Source organism: Balaenoptera acutorostrata, chromosome 8 (assembly GCF_949987535.1).
Source record: "Balaenoptera acutorostrata chromosome 8, mBalAcu1.1, whole genome shotgun sequence".
In the NCBI taxonomy this organism is placed as follows: Eukaryota; Metazoa; Chordata; class Mammalia; order Artiodactyla; family Balaenopteridae; genus Balaenoptera; species Balaenoptera acutorostrata.
In genome coordinates, this window is record NC_080071.1 from 96,668,850 (window position 1) to 96,687,762 (window position 18,913).

Genomic DNA, 18,913 nt, shown 5'->3' on the forward strand with positions numbered 1-18,913 from the left:
ATCTTTTCTTGATGGGCAGATACGATACCCTGGTAACAGGAACGCTGTAAACAGGCTCTTAGTAATGTGGTGGTGAGGTGTCGATGGAGGGGGGTTTTCTGTAGTCCTGTGATTAGCTCTCAGTGTTTTAATGAGCCCAGGCCTCTAGACTGAGCTTCACAGTGTTTCTCATTTTTTTCCTCTCCCCTTGGGTGGGACAGGATGGCTAGAGTGGGCTGGACTTGGGTATTTTCCTTCCCCAGGTCAGGCTCTGGTTAACGAGTTTCCCCTAAAGGTAGGCCTTGTTAAGAGCAGAGTGCTCTGGCCTAGTTCACATGGTTTCTTTCCCTTTCCCTGTCGGAAATCGGAGGGTACTTTACTTTGGTATTTACTGTCGAAATCTATTTGAGCTTCTAGAGCTGAATCTCACAATACCATGAGGGCCGCCCTATGACTGGGGCCTCTTGGGGTTTTTAACTCTCGGGGTTGACCACACTGAGCCTTCAACAACTCATAAAATACAGTTCAGGTTTTCCTGCCCTGGCACTGCTTCCTCTGGCAGTTTCTGCTCCTGACTCTTCTCTGGGAAGCTCTGATTCCCTGTACTCAGCTGTTGGTCTCTCAAATCTTGGGGGTAGCAGTTTGCCCTGTGCTCTTCCCTTCCTTGTGTATTTAAGAAGAGTTGTGGATTTTTCAATCTGTTGAGCTTTCTACTTGTTGCCAGGATGGAGTGGTGATTTCCAAGCTCTTAACGTGCAGAAAACTACTTGCAGTTTTAAAGAGTAAATAACTATATTATTGGTATTCTTAAAATTTTAACTTGTGATATGTGTTTGTATGTATTTCTTTAGATACAAAATTGGGAAATGTATAGTTTACAGCAAATGTTCTGATAAAACTAAGCTCAGTTGAGCATATAAATTCTAATTATTTTTTCACGAAGCACCAAAAACTTTAGATTCTTTATGTACTTTATATATGTATATATAATTAAATATTTAGACATTACTAAACATACAGTTAAAAGATTATTTTTTAATTTTTTTGATTAATATTTTTATCTTTGTTCAATATTTTAAATACTCCAATTCATTCTCTTTTTATCCAGGTTGAAGATTGTAAAAATTTCTTTTAAGTGCAAACAGTTTTTTATTCAACTGAGAAAAGAATTGGTGAGTTGATCTTATTAACATAAATTAAGTCCTTTAAGAAATAAGTCGTCATTCATTACAGAACTTTTAGTGCAAGTAAACATGTTATTAATACTGTTAATAACTGCCTACTCAGTTAATTAATTCATGTTTTATGGCAAAGTATTTCCCTAGTGTTTCTGTGGTTCTGATCAGAAGTTATTCTAGATATCTGTTCTGCTATCTCTTGAACTTAGAAACTGATCTCAATTGTGATGTTCATTGTCGTCCCCAGGGTCCATTCATGAGGTCAGTAACTGAGCATTTATATGTCCTTTTTCTTTTTCTTTTTTTTTTTAAAACTAAATCTACAGCACTTCCTTTCACATATGAATACATTTCATTTGGGGGATTCTGAGCATTTAGTTTTGTTCCTAGTTCATGAACGTGTAGTACATTTCCTCCCTTTGTTGGACTAGTGATGTCCTTTTTGTGTATTAAATACAACACGTTATCACAGAAAGTACAGTGTTGGAACGAATTTCATCTTATAAATGATTTTATCTATTTCATCAAATTAAATTAACCTTATCCTTTGACTGACATTACTAGAAGTCTTGACAAATGAATGCACATTTCAGGATGTTTATATGTGTATAAAACGTATTCAGGGACTTCCCTGGCGGTCCAGTGGTTAAGACTTTGCTTTCCAGTGCAGGGGGTGCGGGGTCGATCCCTGGTCGGGGAGCTAAGATCCCACATGCCTTGAGGCCAAAAAACCAAAACATAAAACAGAAGCAATGTTGTAACAAATTCAATAAAGACTTAAAAAAATGGTCCACATCAAAAATACATAATAAATAAATAATAAAGTAAAATGTATTCAAAGCCTTAAAATATATTTGAATCAAATGTATTTTATAGAGGATATTGATCTACTATGATTCATCATTTATACTTACAAAACATAGAAGTTTTATTTCAAGAGAGTTTTTATTGAAATAAAACCAACAGAAATTAAGTATAGTGCTTGATAAGTATATAATATACAATGGTATTATGTAGAACATTACTACCACCCTGGAAGCTGGTATTATTGCTAATGGAGTTGACGCCCACTAGCAGTCATTAACTCTCCCAAAAGGTAAATATTATTCTCATTTGTATCATCATGGATTAGTTTGCTTAGTTTTGAATTTTAAAATATAAAATCATACAGAATGTTTTCATTTTTACCTGCCTTCTTTCCCTTAACATTGTGAGATTCATCCATGTTGTTACACATAGCGATAGTTGGCTCCATTGCTGTGGAATTCTACTGAATGAATATACCATACATTAGTTATTCATTCTTACTATGTTAGTGGACAGTTTTGCCACTTCCATGTTGTGGCTATTATGATTAATGCTGTTAATGAACATTCTTGTACATGTTTCAGTGAATGTTAGAGGAATAAAATATAATAAATCTTATCTGGAAACTAGAGAACAAACATTTTACTTTGATAATTATATTGGTAGGAGGCGGTATTTAAGTCAACGTTTCCAATTTGCTTCCCATTATAGTGCTATTGTTGTTAGTAATAATAATAATATAGTATCTAACATTTCTTAAGGTCTTACTGTGTGCCTGGTAATATATCAACCATTTTCATATCATTTAATCTTCACAGCCATTCTCTGAGGTAGTGTTAGTGCATACAAAGGAATTGTTAAACATAATTAAGAATTCTCTGGTGATCGAGAAGTGATATTTTAAGCATATCATCTTCTGACATCACAGTTTACTATTTATACATGGGCATTTTACTGTATTTTAGTCATGGAAGATATCTTCATGACCTTTTGATAGGCAAAGATTGCTTTAATAGGACGTAGAAGGGAAACTAACATTAAAGAAGAAGATCAGTAACTAGAACTGTGTTAAAATTAAGAACTATGTTCGTCAAAAGACATGATTAAGAAAGTCAAATAGCACAGAATATGTGTATAATACACACACACCATGTATGTCTTTGGTTGTATATCCAACCCAATCCAGAAGTACGCTAGTGACTTGAACAGACACTCCAGAACTGAGAATATCTCCATGGCCAGTAACATGAAAAGCTGTTGAACCTCAATTAAGCATCAGAGAGATACAAATTATAACCAGAATGTGATAATTTCACACAGCCACCAGAACAGTGGGACAAAGAGATGGGTGAAGCGGTGACGGGGGAGTGTGAGGCGCATACATGCTGGCGGAAGGGAGTGTCTATTGAGCTGATCGTTTTGGGGGACTGCTGGGTGCTACCGGCTAGAGGTGAGCACGTGACATCTACGACCCAGCAACAGAAATTCGCACCTGCGTGCATCAGACAAAATATAGGAATACACATAGGAACAACATTTTTACATCACCAAACTAGAAACATTAAATGTCTGTCAACAGTAAACAGATAAATAAACTGTGGTCTATTCGTATGAGAGAATAGTGTGTAGAATGAAATGAGTCAATTACTGCTTCACAATTACATGGAGGAATGTAGAAACATAATATTGAACAGAAGAAGTCAGACCTAAAGACATACATGTATGAGTCCGTGTATGTAAAGTTGAGAAACAAGCATGATTAACCTGTGGGCATAAAAGACAGAAGGTGGGCACATGTGTAGAGGTTATCTGGTAGAACGGGCAGACAAAGGGTGCTCAGAGGTGCTGCTAACAGTCTGTTTCTGGACCTGGTTGCAGTCACTGTGTGAAATCAGAGCTGTACACCTTGACATGTATGCCTTGCTATAGATAGTTCAGTGAAACTATTTATTTAAATAGTAATTTGTGCCAAATTTTTAAAGAAAAATTAAAGAAATGCTTCTGTTGCTACTTATTTTAACTTTTTAATTAATTAATTAATTTATTTATGTTTGGCTGTGTTGGGTCTTTTTGCTGCACGCGGGCTTTCTCTAGTTGCGGCGAGCGGGGGCTACTCTTTGTTCCGGTGCGTGGGCTTCTCATTGCGGTGGCTTCTCTTGTTGCAGAGCACGGGCTCTAGGCGCATGGGCTTCAGTAGATGTGGCATGTGGGCTCAGTAGTTGTGGCTCGCAGGCTCTAGAGCGCAGGTTCAGTAGTTGTGGCGCACGGGCTTAGTTGCTCCGTGGCATGTGGGATCTTCCCGGACCAGGGCTCGAACCCATGTCCCCTTCATTGGCAGGCTGATTCTTAACCACTGCGCTACCAGGGGAGTCCTTGTTGCTACTTATTTTAAAATAAGAATTTCAAAATAGTGTTCAGAAGTGCTGAATATTTTTATTTACTTATTTACAATCTAGACAGATTTATAAGTTTAGAGATATTGTTGAAAGGTGTGTTGATGTATCTTAAAGTTTAATTTGTGGGCCAGGATTGTATTTTGAAATAATTATAGCTACTAAGTTTTGAAAATAGATATATATCAATTTTTAAATTTGTTTCTAACTGTGTTCTAAAATAAAAGTTCCTATGAGTTGTGATATTACCGAATGAGGTCCACATTTTCCATTAATTTTACTGCTTTTTTATTGGATAAGCAAAAATGACACAGGAAGGGTTAGTGTTTGTAAGGGTAGAGTATTTACCTGTAAAAAATAAATTAAATGGAGCATTAGATCCTGACATTCTCATGATATTCTCTGCATTTTGTCATTTATTACAGCATGAATCTAGAGAAACATTATTGGGATTTAACATGGTGAATTACAGAGCATGTAAAAACTTGTGGAAAACATGTGTAGAACATCACACATTCTTCCGTTTGGACAGACCACTTCCACCTCAAAAGAATTTTTTTGCACATTATTTTACATTAGGTTCAAAATTCCGGTATTGGTAAGTATTGCTTATGCTTTGATACTTCAGTGTTGGATTTTTTCCTCCCTTTAAATAAAAGTCTAGTTTACTGAACCGTAGAATCTGTCACTCATGCGCGCCTACTGAGTCAAAATCTCTGCAGAGTGTGGCCCCTTTGTCTAATCAGCAGAAAGTTCTGTAGGTTCTCATCGTAAAGCCAGACTTGAGAAACCTGTTCCATTACCTATATTCCAGGTCATTATTTCCTAAAGTAAATCAACTGTATTTAATTAGTTACAATCTACTCCTGCTATAATTTCCATTGTCTTTGTTAAATATTTGTAAGATGACTTTATCGTGAAGAAAATATGTAGATGTGGCCCAGAAAAGATTTGTATTGTAAACCTCAAGCATTTATAAATGCCCCATTTGTAATCAGAAAAAAAAAACAACAACAGCATAAAGTGTAGTACAGGATATACCATTAAAAAACACATCCTCGCACTGTGATGAAGAGTGGCCCCCACTCGCCGCAACTGGAGAAAGCCCTCACACAGAAACGAAGACCCAACACAGCCAAAAATAAAAATAATAAATAAATAATAAATAAAAAATTTAAAAAAAAAAACACACACATCCTCCTTCCAAATAAGTGGTAAAAGTAGCCCAAAAATTCAGTATCAGCACTTAACTGGAATGAAGGAAATTGTAACCATAAAAAAGGCACAGCAGATTCTTACGTGGCTTGATGTCACGATTGGCTCCCCTGTCACCACCCTAAAAGCAGTACTGGGAAAGTAAGGTGTTGGTCCTTGTAACTTTAAAGGTAATTAGGCTTAGGGAATGAGAATGACATCAGTAGTGAGAGTCGGAAAAATCAAAAAGTCTTATCTCTTGGTACTAAATCTTAGCAGGTACAGAAGAAACCTCTAGTGAGAGAACAGTGCAGACCATACTGGTATTCCTTCAGTAAACTTAATTCCTTACCTAAACGACCACCGGGGTTGTTATACAAGAACTATACTTAACTTTAGCAGAACTCTTTCTTCCCTCTGACCTTGAAAATACGACGTACATGTCAATATACACACACCACTTCACTTAGGCAACAAAGAAATTAATAGAATGTAGTAGCCAACCTTTAACATAATTTAAACCAGTCTCAGATGAAAAAAAAAAAATCAAGTAATTTCCCCAAACTATACCACAGAAAACAAAATCTAGCCACGATGACTACAGATACCAAAGACATTTAAAGAAACCAGTTTGGGAGAAAATCATCCCTGAAACAGGAAGAAATTTCTACCTAGATATTAACAAAAAAAAAACTAGCTCAAGGGACTTGCCCAGCGGTCCAGTGGTTAAGGCTCTGCACTTCCACTGCAGGGGGCATGGGTTCGATCCCTGGTCAGGGAACTAGGATCCTTCATGCCGCATGTTGCAGCCAAAAAAAACAAGAACAAAACAAAAAAGAAGGGAAATTTCTCATCATGGAAGTTGAAGCACTAAATAGTAAATTAAGTAATTCTTTAAAAAAAAAAAAAAACTCAAGAACTATCTAATTAAAAAAGAAAATACTGGTTGAGGGCAGCAACACTTGCCATTCAGGCTGTTATTGCCCTTGGGGGAATATGGACCTAGTACTGGCAGATTTTACATTTTTAAAACAGTTTTATTAAGGTATAATTGACATAGAATAAGTTACCATATTTGAAGTTTAAAATTTCATGTTTGGAGAGGTATATACATCCATGCACCCGTCACCACAATTAAGATAGCAAGCATATCCGCCCCGGGATTTTCCTCATACCCCTCTGAAACCCCTTTTCTCTCACCTCTCTTTGTCCCCTTGTATCCTCTGGTCTGCTTTCTGTTTCTATAAATTGGTTTGCATTTTCTAGGATTTTATATAAATTGAAACATATTTTGCATATTCTTTACATATGTATTACATACTCTTTTACTTGGCATAATTATTCTGAAATTCATCTATGTTGTTGCCTGGATTGATGGTTCATTTCTTTTTATTGTAGGGTAGTATTCCATTGTGTAGATATAACACATTTTGTTTATCCATTCACTTAATTATGGATATCAAGTGGGTTGTTCCTCTGTTTGGCTTGCTTCCGGACTTGGGCTATTACAAATAAAGCTGCTGTGAACATTGATGTGGAAGGGTTTGTACGGACATTTGCTTTAAGTTCCCTTGGTTAAATACCTAGGAGTGGAATCGCCGGATCTTATGGTAGATGTATGTTTAACTTTGCGAGAAACTGCTGGTCGTTTTTCCAAAGCACGTGTATCTTTTTACATGCCCACCAGCAGTGTATGAGAGTTCTAATTCCACCAGATTCTTACCACTGCCTCCTGGTATCTTTTCATTTGACTAGTTTTCTGAAGAGCACGTAATTTTGATAAGTTCAATTTACCAGTTTTTTCTTTCATGGATCTTTCTTTTGGTGTCATATCTAAGAAATCTTTGCCTAACCCAAGGTCGCAAAGATTTATTCCTGTTTTCTTCTAAGAGTTTTACAGTTTTAACCCTTACATTTAGGTCTGTGATCGATTTGAAAGTGATTTTTGCATATGGTGTGAAGTATGGATTGAAGTTTGTCTTTTTACATATGGATATCCAGTGTTCAAGCATTTTTTGTTGAAAAGATTACTCTTTCTCCACAGCATTGCCTTTGCACCTTTGCTAGAAATCAGTGGTCCATATTTGGGTGGACTTATTTCTGGACTTTTTAATAATAAGTCTTAAGTCCAGTAGTATTAGTCTTCCAACTTTGTTCTTTTTAGAAGTTGTTTTGAATGTTCTAGGCCCGTTGCAGTTTCATCTGAATTTTAGAATTAGCTGATCACTTTCTATAAGAAAGACTTCTGGGATTCTAATTGGAATTGTGCTGAAACTATAGATCAATTTCAGGAGAATTGACATCTTAAAAATACTGAGTTTTCTCTACTAGAACTAAGCAGTGAATTTGGTAAGGTTGCAGGATACAAAATTAATGCACAGAAATCTCTTGCATTCCTATACACTAACAACGAAAGATCAGAAACAGAAATTAAGGAAACAACCCTATTTACCTTCGCAACAAAAAGAGTAAAATACCTAGGAATAAACCTACCTAGGGAGACAAAAGACCTGTATGCAGAAAACTATAAAACACTGATGAAAGAAATCAAAGATGACATAAACAGATGGAGAAATGTACCATGTTCTTGGATTGGAGGAATCAACATTGTGAAAATGACTGTACTACCCAAAGCAATCTACAGATTCAGTGCAATCCCTATCAAATTACCAATGGCATTCTTCACAGAATTAGAACCAAAAATGTTATGCTTTGTATGGAAACACAAAAGACCCTGAATAGCCAGAGCAATCTTGAGAAAGAAAAATGGAGCTAAAACATAGGAAAAACACTCTTTGACATAAACCACAGCAAGATCTTCTCTGACCCACCTCCTAGAGTAATGAAAATAAGAACAAAAATAAACAAATGGGACCTAATTAAACTTAAAAGCTTTTACACAGCAAAGGAAACCATAAACAAGACAAAAAGACAATCCTCAGAATGGGAGAAAATATTTGCAAATGAAGCAACAGACAAAGGATTAATCTCCAAAATATACAAACAGCTCATGGAGCGCAATATCAAAAAAAACCAACCGAATCAAAAAGTGGGCGGAAGACCTAAATAGGTATTTCACCAAAGAAGACATACAGATGGCCAGGAGGCACATGAAAAGATGCTCAACATCACTAATTATTAGAGAAATGCAAATCAAAACTACAGCGAGATATCACCTCACACTGGGCAGAATGGCCATCATCAAAACTACAGACAATAAATGCTGGAGAAGGTGTGGAGAAAAGGGAACCCTCTTGAACTGTTGGTGGGAATGTAAATTAATATAACCACTGTGGAGAACAGTATGGAGTTTCCTTAAAAAACTAAAAATTGGGACTCCCCTGGTGGCGCAGTGGTTAAGAATCGCCTGCCAATGCAGGGGACACAGGTTCGATCCCTGGTCCGGGAAGATCCCACATGCCACGGAGCAACTAAGCCCGTGCGCCACAACTACTGAGCCTGTGCTCGAGAGCCCGCGAGCCACAGCTATTGAAGCCCTTGTGCCTAGAGCCCGTGCTCTGCAACAAGAGAAGCCAGCTCAATGAGAAACCCGCACACCACAATGAAGAGTAGCCCCTGTTCGCCGCAACTAGAGAAAGCCCGCGTGCAGCAACAAAGACCCAACGCAGCCAAAAATAAATAAAATTAAAATAAATAATCATATCTTCAAAAATGTATGGATGTACTTATAAAAAAAAAAACCTAAAAATAGAACTACCAAATGACCCAGCAATCCCACTCCTGGGCATATAGCCTGAGAAAACCATAATTCAAAAGGACACATGTACCCCAGTGTTCATTGCAGCACTATATACAGTAGCCAGGACATGGAAACAACCTAAATGTCCAATGACAGATGAATGGATAAGGAAGATGTGGTACATATATGCAGTGGAATATTTGCCATAAAAAGGAACGAAATTGGGTCATTTGTAGAGATGTGGATGGACCTAGAGTGTGTCATACAGAGTGAAGTAAGCCAGAGAGAGAAAAACAAATATTGTATATTAACGCATACATGTGGAATATAGAAAAATGGTAATAGATGAACCTGTTTTCAGGGCAGGAATAAAGATGTAGAGATAGAGAACCGACGTGTGGACACAGGGGGGAAGGGGAGGGTGGGACGAATTGGGAGATTAGGATAGACATATATACATTGCCATGCGTAAAATAGATAGCTAGTGGGAACCTGCTGTATAGCACAGGGAGCTCAGCTCGGTGCTCTGTGACTACCTACATGGGTAGGATGTGGGGTGGGGTGGGAGGGAGGTCCAAGAGGGAGGGGATACATGTATACACATAGCTGATTCACTCCATTGTATAGCAGAAACTAACACAACATTGTAAAGCAATTTTACTCCAATAAAAAAAATACTGAGTTTTCTGACTCATGAAACATGGTATATCTTTTTTTTTTTTTTTTTTTTAATACACTTCTCAGCCCTCTGGGAGCAAGCTTTTTTTTTTAACATCTTTATTGGTGTATAATTGCTTTACAATGGTGTGTGGTATATCTTTTTATTTACTTAAATGTTATTTCTCTCAGCAATGTTTGTAGTTTTCAGCATACACCTCTTTCACATCTTTGCCAAATGTATCCTTAATTATTTCATGTTTTTGATGCTATTATAAATTGTCTTATATTTTAATTTCAGATTGTTCATCACAGTTAATTAGAAATACAATTGTTTTTTTATGTTGATCTTGTTTTGTTAAACTTTGCTTTTACCTCATTTATTTTAGGAGCTTCTTTTATAGTTGCCGAAAGATTTTCTTCCTAGAGGCTAAAAACAGTCTTAATTTTTCCTTTCTATTCTGATCCTTTTTATTTCTTTTTCTTTACTTGTTGCCCCAGCTAGAGCCGCCAGTCTAGTGTTGAGTAGAAGTGGTGAGAGCAGATATCCTTGTCTTGTTCCTTATCGTAGGGGAAGACACTCAGTATTTCACTATTAAGTGTGATGTTGCTTGTGGGCTTTCACACATGCCCTATATCATGCATGTTGAGGCAGTTCCTCTATTTTGCATTTGTGGGAAGTTTTTATTAGGTTTGGTTATTGGTTTTTGTCAAATGCTTTTTCTGCAGCTATCACAATGATCATATGGGTTTTCTTTTCAGTTGTTTATTTGATGAATTATATTGATTGACTTTCAAGTGGTAAAGCAACCGTACATTCCTGAGAGAAACCCCACTTGGTTATGATCTGTTATCCTGTTTATATATTATTTTATTTAATTTGCTTACATTTTGTTTAGAATTTTTGCGTTTATGTTTGTGAAGGATATTTCCCTTTAGTTTTCTTTCGTAATGTCATTATCAGGTTTGGTGTCAGGATCATTTTGGCCTCATTGAATGAGTTGGGAAGTATTTCCTCATTTTCAGTTTTCTAGAAGAGTTTCTGTAGTAATATTATTTCCTTTTAAAATGTTTGATAGAATTTTCCAGTTCTGTTCTTTCTAAGGCAGAGCGTTATTTATAGGAGGCTTTTGAACAGCACATTCAGATTCTTTAATACAAATGAAGTGGTTCAGGTTTTCTCTTTCTTCCTGGGTGGACTTTGATCATGTTTTTCAAGGAATTTATCTATTTTGTCTAAGTTCTTGAGTATTTTGGCATAAAGGTTGTAATATTACCCTATTATATTTTCAATATCTCTAGAATCTAGTAAGGTCATTTCTTTCATTCTTGATATTGGTAATTTGTGTCTTCTCTCTTTTTCCCTTATCAGTCTTGTTAGAGGTTTATCACTTGGGATTAAATATTTTTAAACACTGTGAATGCTAAATAAAACCTTTCTTCAGGTTTGTATGTAGCTTATGGGCCACCCTTTGTCTGTCAAGTCTTAAAGGAAAAAAGTGACCGAAAAATACTAAACCAGGTTCCCCTTCAAGTCTAGAGTCAGTAGCTAGGCAGTATCAAATATACAAAACCTCAGGGAATATAACATCTCTGAGCCTATTTTGAAAAAAAAGTTTAATGGTAAAGTTTAGCCATCCAAGAGAGAATTCAAAATGACTCAAGAAGAATCTTGGTGAAAGAAGTCAGAATAAAGATTAAATTCTTTAAATATGGAACGAATCCTTGACAACTATGAGAATTATAACTACAGAATAGTATTAAAATGTTATAAACTTGGACAAAGTAAAAGTAATAATATAACTAAGAAAGCAAGAGGAAGCAGGGACTAGTGAACTATGTGAATCCATATTAACAAAAATTAAATATTAATACACTAAGTTTTTAAGGTTTTCCCTGACCTTTTTATTCTCCTCCTCCTCCTCCTTCTTTTTTAAATGAATGGTAGCCTTTTTCTTTCCTTTAATTCAAGAGAAATCCATTTAATATTTTCATTGTGGCCATATATAGCATAATCACATTGTAATAGAATGATATCCATATTTGTAGCCTTTTCTATGTATGTATAGAGTTTCAGAATGATTTTTGCCTGCTCATAATAGAGATTATTTCTTAGGGGTATGGCTGTGGCTAAATCTGTTTGTTTACTTTTTTTGTTATGCTTTTCGATATTGCTTGAATTACTTACAAGAAGCCTGCATGCTTTCACCAATTGGTATATTCTCATTGTTCTTAAGATAAGTATCTTGCTGTCAGAATTTAGTGTTCTTAGATTATGTTACAGTTTTACATTTTGTTATAATTATACTAAACCCTATAGAATAATATGGATAATATGACATATAAACACTTCATTTTTCCCTCATATTTGAATTTAATCTTTATATTTTTATTATGAAATTCAACTTGTTAATTCAGCCTTTTGAGTAATAATGTCCCATTTGAATCCTCTTTCCTGGAAAATTACTCTATCAGTTCGGGAAACAGGAAGCTCTTTTGATTTTTCAGATAAAAGCAATTTAATTGAGGCAGTTGGTTTCTAACACAGGTGTTAGGAAGGCTGGGAAAACAAAAGGGAGGGGGTTTGGAGAAGCAGTTGGAAGAATGGGTAATGCCCGAGGGTCAGAAGCTTGTGTCACTCTGGGCTGGAGCCCACAAGCCGAGACCTGCTGCTGCCCTGGTGAGCTGCTGCCGTGGATTCTGGATCACCAGGGCGGTGCTGCTTTGGTCAGGGATGGCATCCTCTGCGGGGTTCTGTTTCTCTCTGTGCCCTGTGCCTGCTGCTGTTACAGCGGCTGCCGGCATCTGACGGTCACCTGCTTCTGACCCGCTCCGCTTTCTGATCTCCCACCAGAAAAAAGGCGGAACTGACAGGAAGCCAGCTTGCAGGGGAGCCTCCAAGATGCAGGGCGTAGCAGACAGAGCAGGACAGGACTGAGGCCCGGGCAGCTCGGCTAACGTGAAATTAAATTAGTGTGTATAAGTAAGCCGCAGATGTCTACAATGGTAAAAGCTAGACTTGATGTTTATAGTCCTTAAGAACTTCCAAAACAAAAAAAAAAAAAGAACTTCCAAAACGTATCCAAAATACTTTCTAATCACCAAAATGATTAATAATCTTGTGAGCGGTGTAGAAATGGCAGCATGACAAATGTTTATCTGGATACAGTCCTATCCCTAATGGATACACATGAGATAAATGCTTTTCCTCCTCATTATAAGCAATGGTTGGGAATACTAGCACTCTTGTCATCTCTCACGAAGACTGAGAGATGGAATTTGGAATATCGGGGGATTTAATACTTCCTTTACCAGCCTCCTCACGCACACACACCCCCTTGTTGTCTCTGTTCCAAAATGCCCGGGGGATTACAGTCCTTGTTCTAATGTGGAAGTACAAAGCAGTGGTGAACCTCAATCTGTTACCTTGTTCACAATTGAAAGTGTAGCTCATTCTTCTTAGAGGAAATATATTATATTAAGACACATCAGCCTATCTGAATTTTAAAATCGTGACAATGTTTCTGACTTTTCCATTAAAACTTGAACAGAGGGCTTCCCTGGTGGCGCAGTGGTTAAGAATCCGCCTGCTAATGCAGGGGACACGGGTTCGAGCCCTGGTCTGGGAAGATCCCACAGGCCGCCGAGCAACTGGGCCCGTGAGCCAGAACTACTGAGCCTGCGCCTCTGGAGCCTGTGCTCCGCAACAAGAGAGGCCACGATAGTTAGAGGCCTATGCACCACGATGAAGAGTGGCCCCCACTTGCCACAACTAGAGAAAGCCCTTGCACAGAAACGAAGACCCAACACAGCCATAAAAAAATTAATTAATTAATTTAAAAAAAAAACTTAAAAAAAAAAAAACTTGAACAGCTGTGCCATTCTATTCACATTTATCTATACTTGTCCATAGAAGATGATCTTAAAATTGCTTACTTATTAGCTTTGGAAACCTATATTTGGCTGCTTTTTTATATATTAAATTTCTATCTATGTAAATGGTTATATTTGATATTCTAGACATTTATGTTCATTCACTCAAATAATGTGATGTGTCAAGTAACAGATTCTCTGAGAACCAAGTTTTTATTTACAAATTTGCTCTCAACACATTGGAGTACCACAGAGGAAGCTCAGTTCCCAGGCATAAACGGTGTGCTCGGGAGACCAATCAGCTTCAAGATAAACCCCTGTAATGCCCAACTCCCAACCATATTCTGACCTTCATTCCTTCTCATATAAAAATATCTGGGGTTGCCTGTATCTGGACGTGGAGGGATTTGAGGATGTATCTGTGATCATTATCAGTAGGTGAGGAGGTAAAGCTTGCCCAAGGAAAGAGCAGTTCTTCGAGATCTCCCCATGTGTCAGGCCCTTGTTGAAGGAGTAGTAAAGACACTAGCCAAACCGCAGACGTGGCAGGAGGGCAGGGCTTAGATGAGCTGGGACAGAGCAACCTGTTTCTGAGTCTAGAGGGAGTGTCTTTCCAGGGCATAGCAGAGGAGGAATTCCTCTCAGACAGAATTACTTCTTTCATACTCACTCCCAAACAAAGGAGTATCTGAACACAAAGTGTCTTTGGAACACGTCCTTGTTCATTAACGGAAGAAGTGTAGTTAAGCTTCATCCATCCAGGTAGAAGTGGAATGTAGTCCATTCTTTCCTTCTTACCCTCTGCTAGAAATGTCTTGTCTCTTATGTAATTGTAGTGTAGTCATGCTGTGTGTTGTCATTTTATCTTGTAGTTCTCTTTAAGGTTTTCTTACTGTACGTATTTATCTATTTCAGTGGGAGAACTGAAGTCCAGTCAGTTCAATATGGCAAAGAAAAGGCAAATAAAGACAGGGTGTTTGCAAGGTAAGCCACTTCTAATTCAGTGTCTGAATTTTTTTTAAAGCAAGGTTAAAATTGCTAAAAACTTTTTCCAAATATGATTACAGAATTATCACATGATTCCTTCTTTAATTCAATGATAAATTATGTTGAGCGAGTAATGAAATAGTTTGTCTAGTTTACTCAATCATTTTTTTTTAGTGGACCAAGGATTGTAACCCTGACTAGGCAGAATTAAGTATTATATTATTAATATAACATTTTGTTGGAAAGCTTGTTTCCCTTTGGTTAACATTTTTGAGAAACATAGTGACTCATCTCATATATTATCCAGCCCATTTCTTCTTTCTTTAAATCATATTGTTAAGAAATAAGTTGCTTTTTATTTGGGTGCTATTTTGTTATCTTCATTTTTAAAGATCTGTTAATAACCAGTTTGCTTTTCAACAAGTGAGATGACATGATCAGATTTATGGTTTAGAAAATAGTTTTATAAGCAAGGATAGAGAATGAATTAGAAGTAAAGGCTGGGTACCCAGAGACCAGTTAGGTTACTGCAGTAATCCAAATGAAAATAACAAAGGCCTGAACTAAAACACTGACAGTGAAGTGGTTAATAGGGAACAAATTTGAGGAACTTATTTTGCGGGTGGAACAAGCACAAGTTGTTGACCAATTGGTGGAGGTGTGTGAGAGACAGGAGTATCTGGAAAGACTTGTCAGCTTGGAGTGACATAAAATGGACAGGGGTTACAGGAGAGAACAGATTTGTAATAGAAGAGGTTAAATTGGCACAGGTCTAGTTTGAGATGCCTGAGCAATAATCTAACCAGATTGTCCAATAGATGATTAAAAACTCAGCCGAGAGCTCTGATGAGGAAGAGCAACCAGATTAGTGGCAGCTAATCTTTACTGAAGACCTACTGTGCTGAGCATTGTTTCAGGCCTTGGGAACACAGTGAGGAACAAGGTACTGCACTCTGATTGGTGGAGCAGACGCCTAGTATAGGTGAGGGCTGAGGCAGGGAAGGCCCTGAGCCGGAGCCAGTAGTGGGCAGGGTGCGCACGGCAGTGGTGCCGGAGATGGCTAGACGGGCGGGCAGCGGCCGGAGTCTGTGTGGCCCTGTGCTGGGAACGGTGAGGAGTTAGGATTGTAAGTGGAGGCCAGGGGGACTGGGGGCATGGGAGGGATATAAATTGACTTGCATTTTAAAAATGTGGTAGAGTTCTTGTGCTTTAGAGTGATAAACTGAAGTATCTACGAGTATCGTATGGTTGCTGGGATTTGCTTCAGAATAATTGGGGGGCGAGGTGAAACACGATTCTCATGATGATGCTGTTGAACCTGGGGCCTGAGTACACAGGGTTTATCAAACTCTTCTTTCTACTTCTGTTTATATTTGAAATGTTCCAAAATAAAAATATGGGGGAGGGTGGGAGATTAGCCTGGCTGCTGGGATAGAATCACTCTGTGGGGATGTGAGTGGAAGAGGGTGACCAGTTAATCTCATAATGGCTAATGCTTGTTTTGTACTTACCTGTGCCAGGCAGTGTTTGTATATTAGCTCGCAACGCCCAAACTCAGTGAGGTAATAAATCCATTACAGCTGAGAAAACTGAGCGAGTTTGAATAACTTACCTGAGATTATACAGAGAGTGAAGGATGCAGCAAGATTCTAACCAGGCATCCCAGGTTCTTACCCACACTCTTAACCTCTGTGCGGTAGTTTTTGCTGTTCTGCGTGAGACATGTGACGCCTGACTCCTTCCCTGCCTCAGATGTGAAAGGTGATCCCGTTATCGTCTGTCTCCTGCACTAGATAGGATGTCAGCTCTAGGAGGACAGGAGTCTGTCTGTCTGAATTCACCACAGTAGCCACAGTTCTCTCGTGAGTGGGGTATGGGAGATGTTTTTAAATGAAGCAGTGTATTTTCAGTGAAAATGGCTTGGAGAGGGTGAGTCTTTAAAGAGGTCATGAGCTTCGCGTCTGCTGCCAGTGGAGGCCTGAGAGTTTTAATAAACGAGAAGTGGAGAATTTTGCTTTTGACTTTAATTTTGCTCTCAGTCTTTGTCCGAAAGACCTCCTGCTTTGTGTTTCTAGGGTAAAAAGCTGCTGTTTTTTTTCTTTCCTCTAAAAGCAGAAACTGCTTTATTGCTTTCTCTACTCCACAAATGATGGCTCATTTTTTTTTTTAAAGCTCCAACAATGCCAAATAACATAAAGAAAAATCGTGACCCCAACACAATCATTTAAAATTGTTTTGTATTTACTATTCAAGATTTTGCCATGTATGTACTCGCAGATATTGATATGTATGTCTATATTTTATTTGTTTTAAAAATTGTTTCATACTTTTTCTCGCTTGTTTTTATCACTTAGCATATCATAGGAATTTTCTTTGATGTTGAAAAATCTGCAGTCGTTCATGTCAGTAAATCTTAAACACTTAAGTCCTTTTATCCTGAGCTGTAGATTTAATTGCAAGATCCTTCCCTTCGTCCTGCCACTGGTCCGTGTACACAGTCAGAGTCATTTCTGAGGCTGAGGCTGTGGCGGCACTGTGCCTGGAATGCTTGTAAAAATAAAAAACAAGTAATATTACAAGTTCCTTGGAGTAAGGACATTTGAAACAAAAAAATCATTAGAACATGATTTTTATGTGTTTGAATAATAAAATGTACTTGGGTTTTTAAATTTTCCCCTTCATTCCTGGCTTACCCTCATCCTGATTTGTCTATGAATGATCTGTCCAATTGGAAAATTGTCAGTGAAAAATGCCTTGATGTAGGAAAGATTTCGCTGGTCAGGGCATATAGCATTTTGCTGTGATAAGTTTAACTTGAATTTGAATGATGTAATTCATTTCAGCATTTGTTCAAAAAGGTTCTGAAATTGATTTATTTTGGCTTTATTTTTAGATTTATTGAGGGAAATATTGTCAATTTCTCTATTAAATATAAATCTTGGTGTCATATTAGTGGCTTAGTTATTTCAGAAGGGAGAAAGAAAGAAAGTAAAAACACAGAGATGTCTGCCCCAATAGATACAGCTGCTGAAATTACTCAAATTCCTCCTTTCCACAGTCGTAGATACTCTTGTTTCTAGTTAGAAAGTACTAAGGACCTGTACAAAGGTAAAATGTACAGTAAAATGTTAATTTGAAACCATTTTCCTTGAAATTGCTCTTGAGAAAGGAATAGTTCACTTCCTATCAACTTTGTTTTAACTTAAAATGTACATATTTATTCTAGTTCTTAGTACTATAACTTTTTTGCAACACTCCTTTCAGACTTGTTAAAATCAAAGTAAATATTTTTCTGATTCTTCTATGTTAAAACAGCACCATAACAAAATATTTGCACTTTATTCTTTTCCTAACAGGAAGCTTAACTTTTTGTCTTGCTTGATATTTGTAAAAATACTGAACATGATTTCATAACTAGTTCTACTGTAATATGATATCCTAATATGAATACCAAATCATAGGTGTGTTTACATATTAATGTTAATATCACATGCAAATGACTTCATTTATTTATATGTGTTAATGCTTTAATATTTTGAGCATATCAGATTTTGAGAGATACACATATAGTTACACCTGCATCTTATTAGCTCATTTTTTTTTTCCAGAGCAGTTCCCAATACATTTTATTTTATTTTATTTTATTATTTATTTATGTTTTAAATTTAAATTTAAAAAATTTTTTTTAATTTTTATTTTATATTGGAGTATAGTTGATTAACAGTGTTGCGTTAGTTTCAGGTGTACAGCAAAGTGATTCAGTTACACATATACAAGTATCTATTCATTTTCAAATTCTTTTTCCATTTCTGTTATTACAGAATATTGAATAGAACTCCCTGTGCTATGCAGTAGGCCCTTGTTGGTTACCTATCTATCTATCTATTTATTTATTTGGCTGCGCTGGGTCTTAGTTGTGGCATGTGAACTCTTAGTTGCGGTATATGGGATCTAGTTCCCTGACCAGGGATTGAACCCAGGCCCCCTGCATTGGGAGCATGGAGTCTTAGCCACTGGACCACCAGGGAAGTCCCTGGTTATCTATTTAAAATATAGCAGTGTGTGCATGGGAATCCCAAACCCCAGTCTATCCCTCCTCCCCCACTTTTCTCTGCCTGGTAACCATAAGCTCATTTTCTAAGTCT

At 37.2% G+C, this 18,913-nt stretch overlaps 1 protein-coding gene across 4 annotated transcripts in view; it reads left to right on the forward strand.

The window, feature by feature from the left end:
• The window catches only part of PTPN4 (protein tyrosine phosphatase non-receptor type 4), a 184,214-nt gene that overhangs the window by 106,999 nt on the left and 58,302 nt on the right, over positions 1–18,913 (forward strand). For all 4 annotated transcript variants that reach the window (XR_009009090.1, XM_007181267.2, XM_057551667.1 and 1 more), the window contains exons 11-13: positions 1,088–1,151; positions 4,783–4,955; positions 14,697–14,765. Coding sequence is in view for 3 of the 4 variants with exons in the window: in XM_007181267.2 (XP_007181329.1) it covers positions 1,088–1,151; positions 4,783–4,955; positions 14,697–14,765 (306 nt within the window). In the remaining variant the exon portion in view is untranslated. The remainder of the gene's footprint in view (positions 1–1,087; positions 1,152–4,782; positions 4,956–14,696; positions 14,766–18,913) is intronic.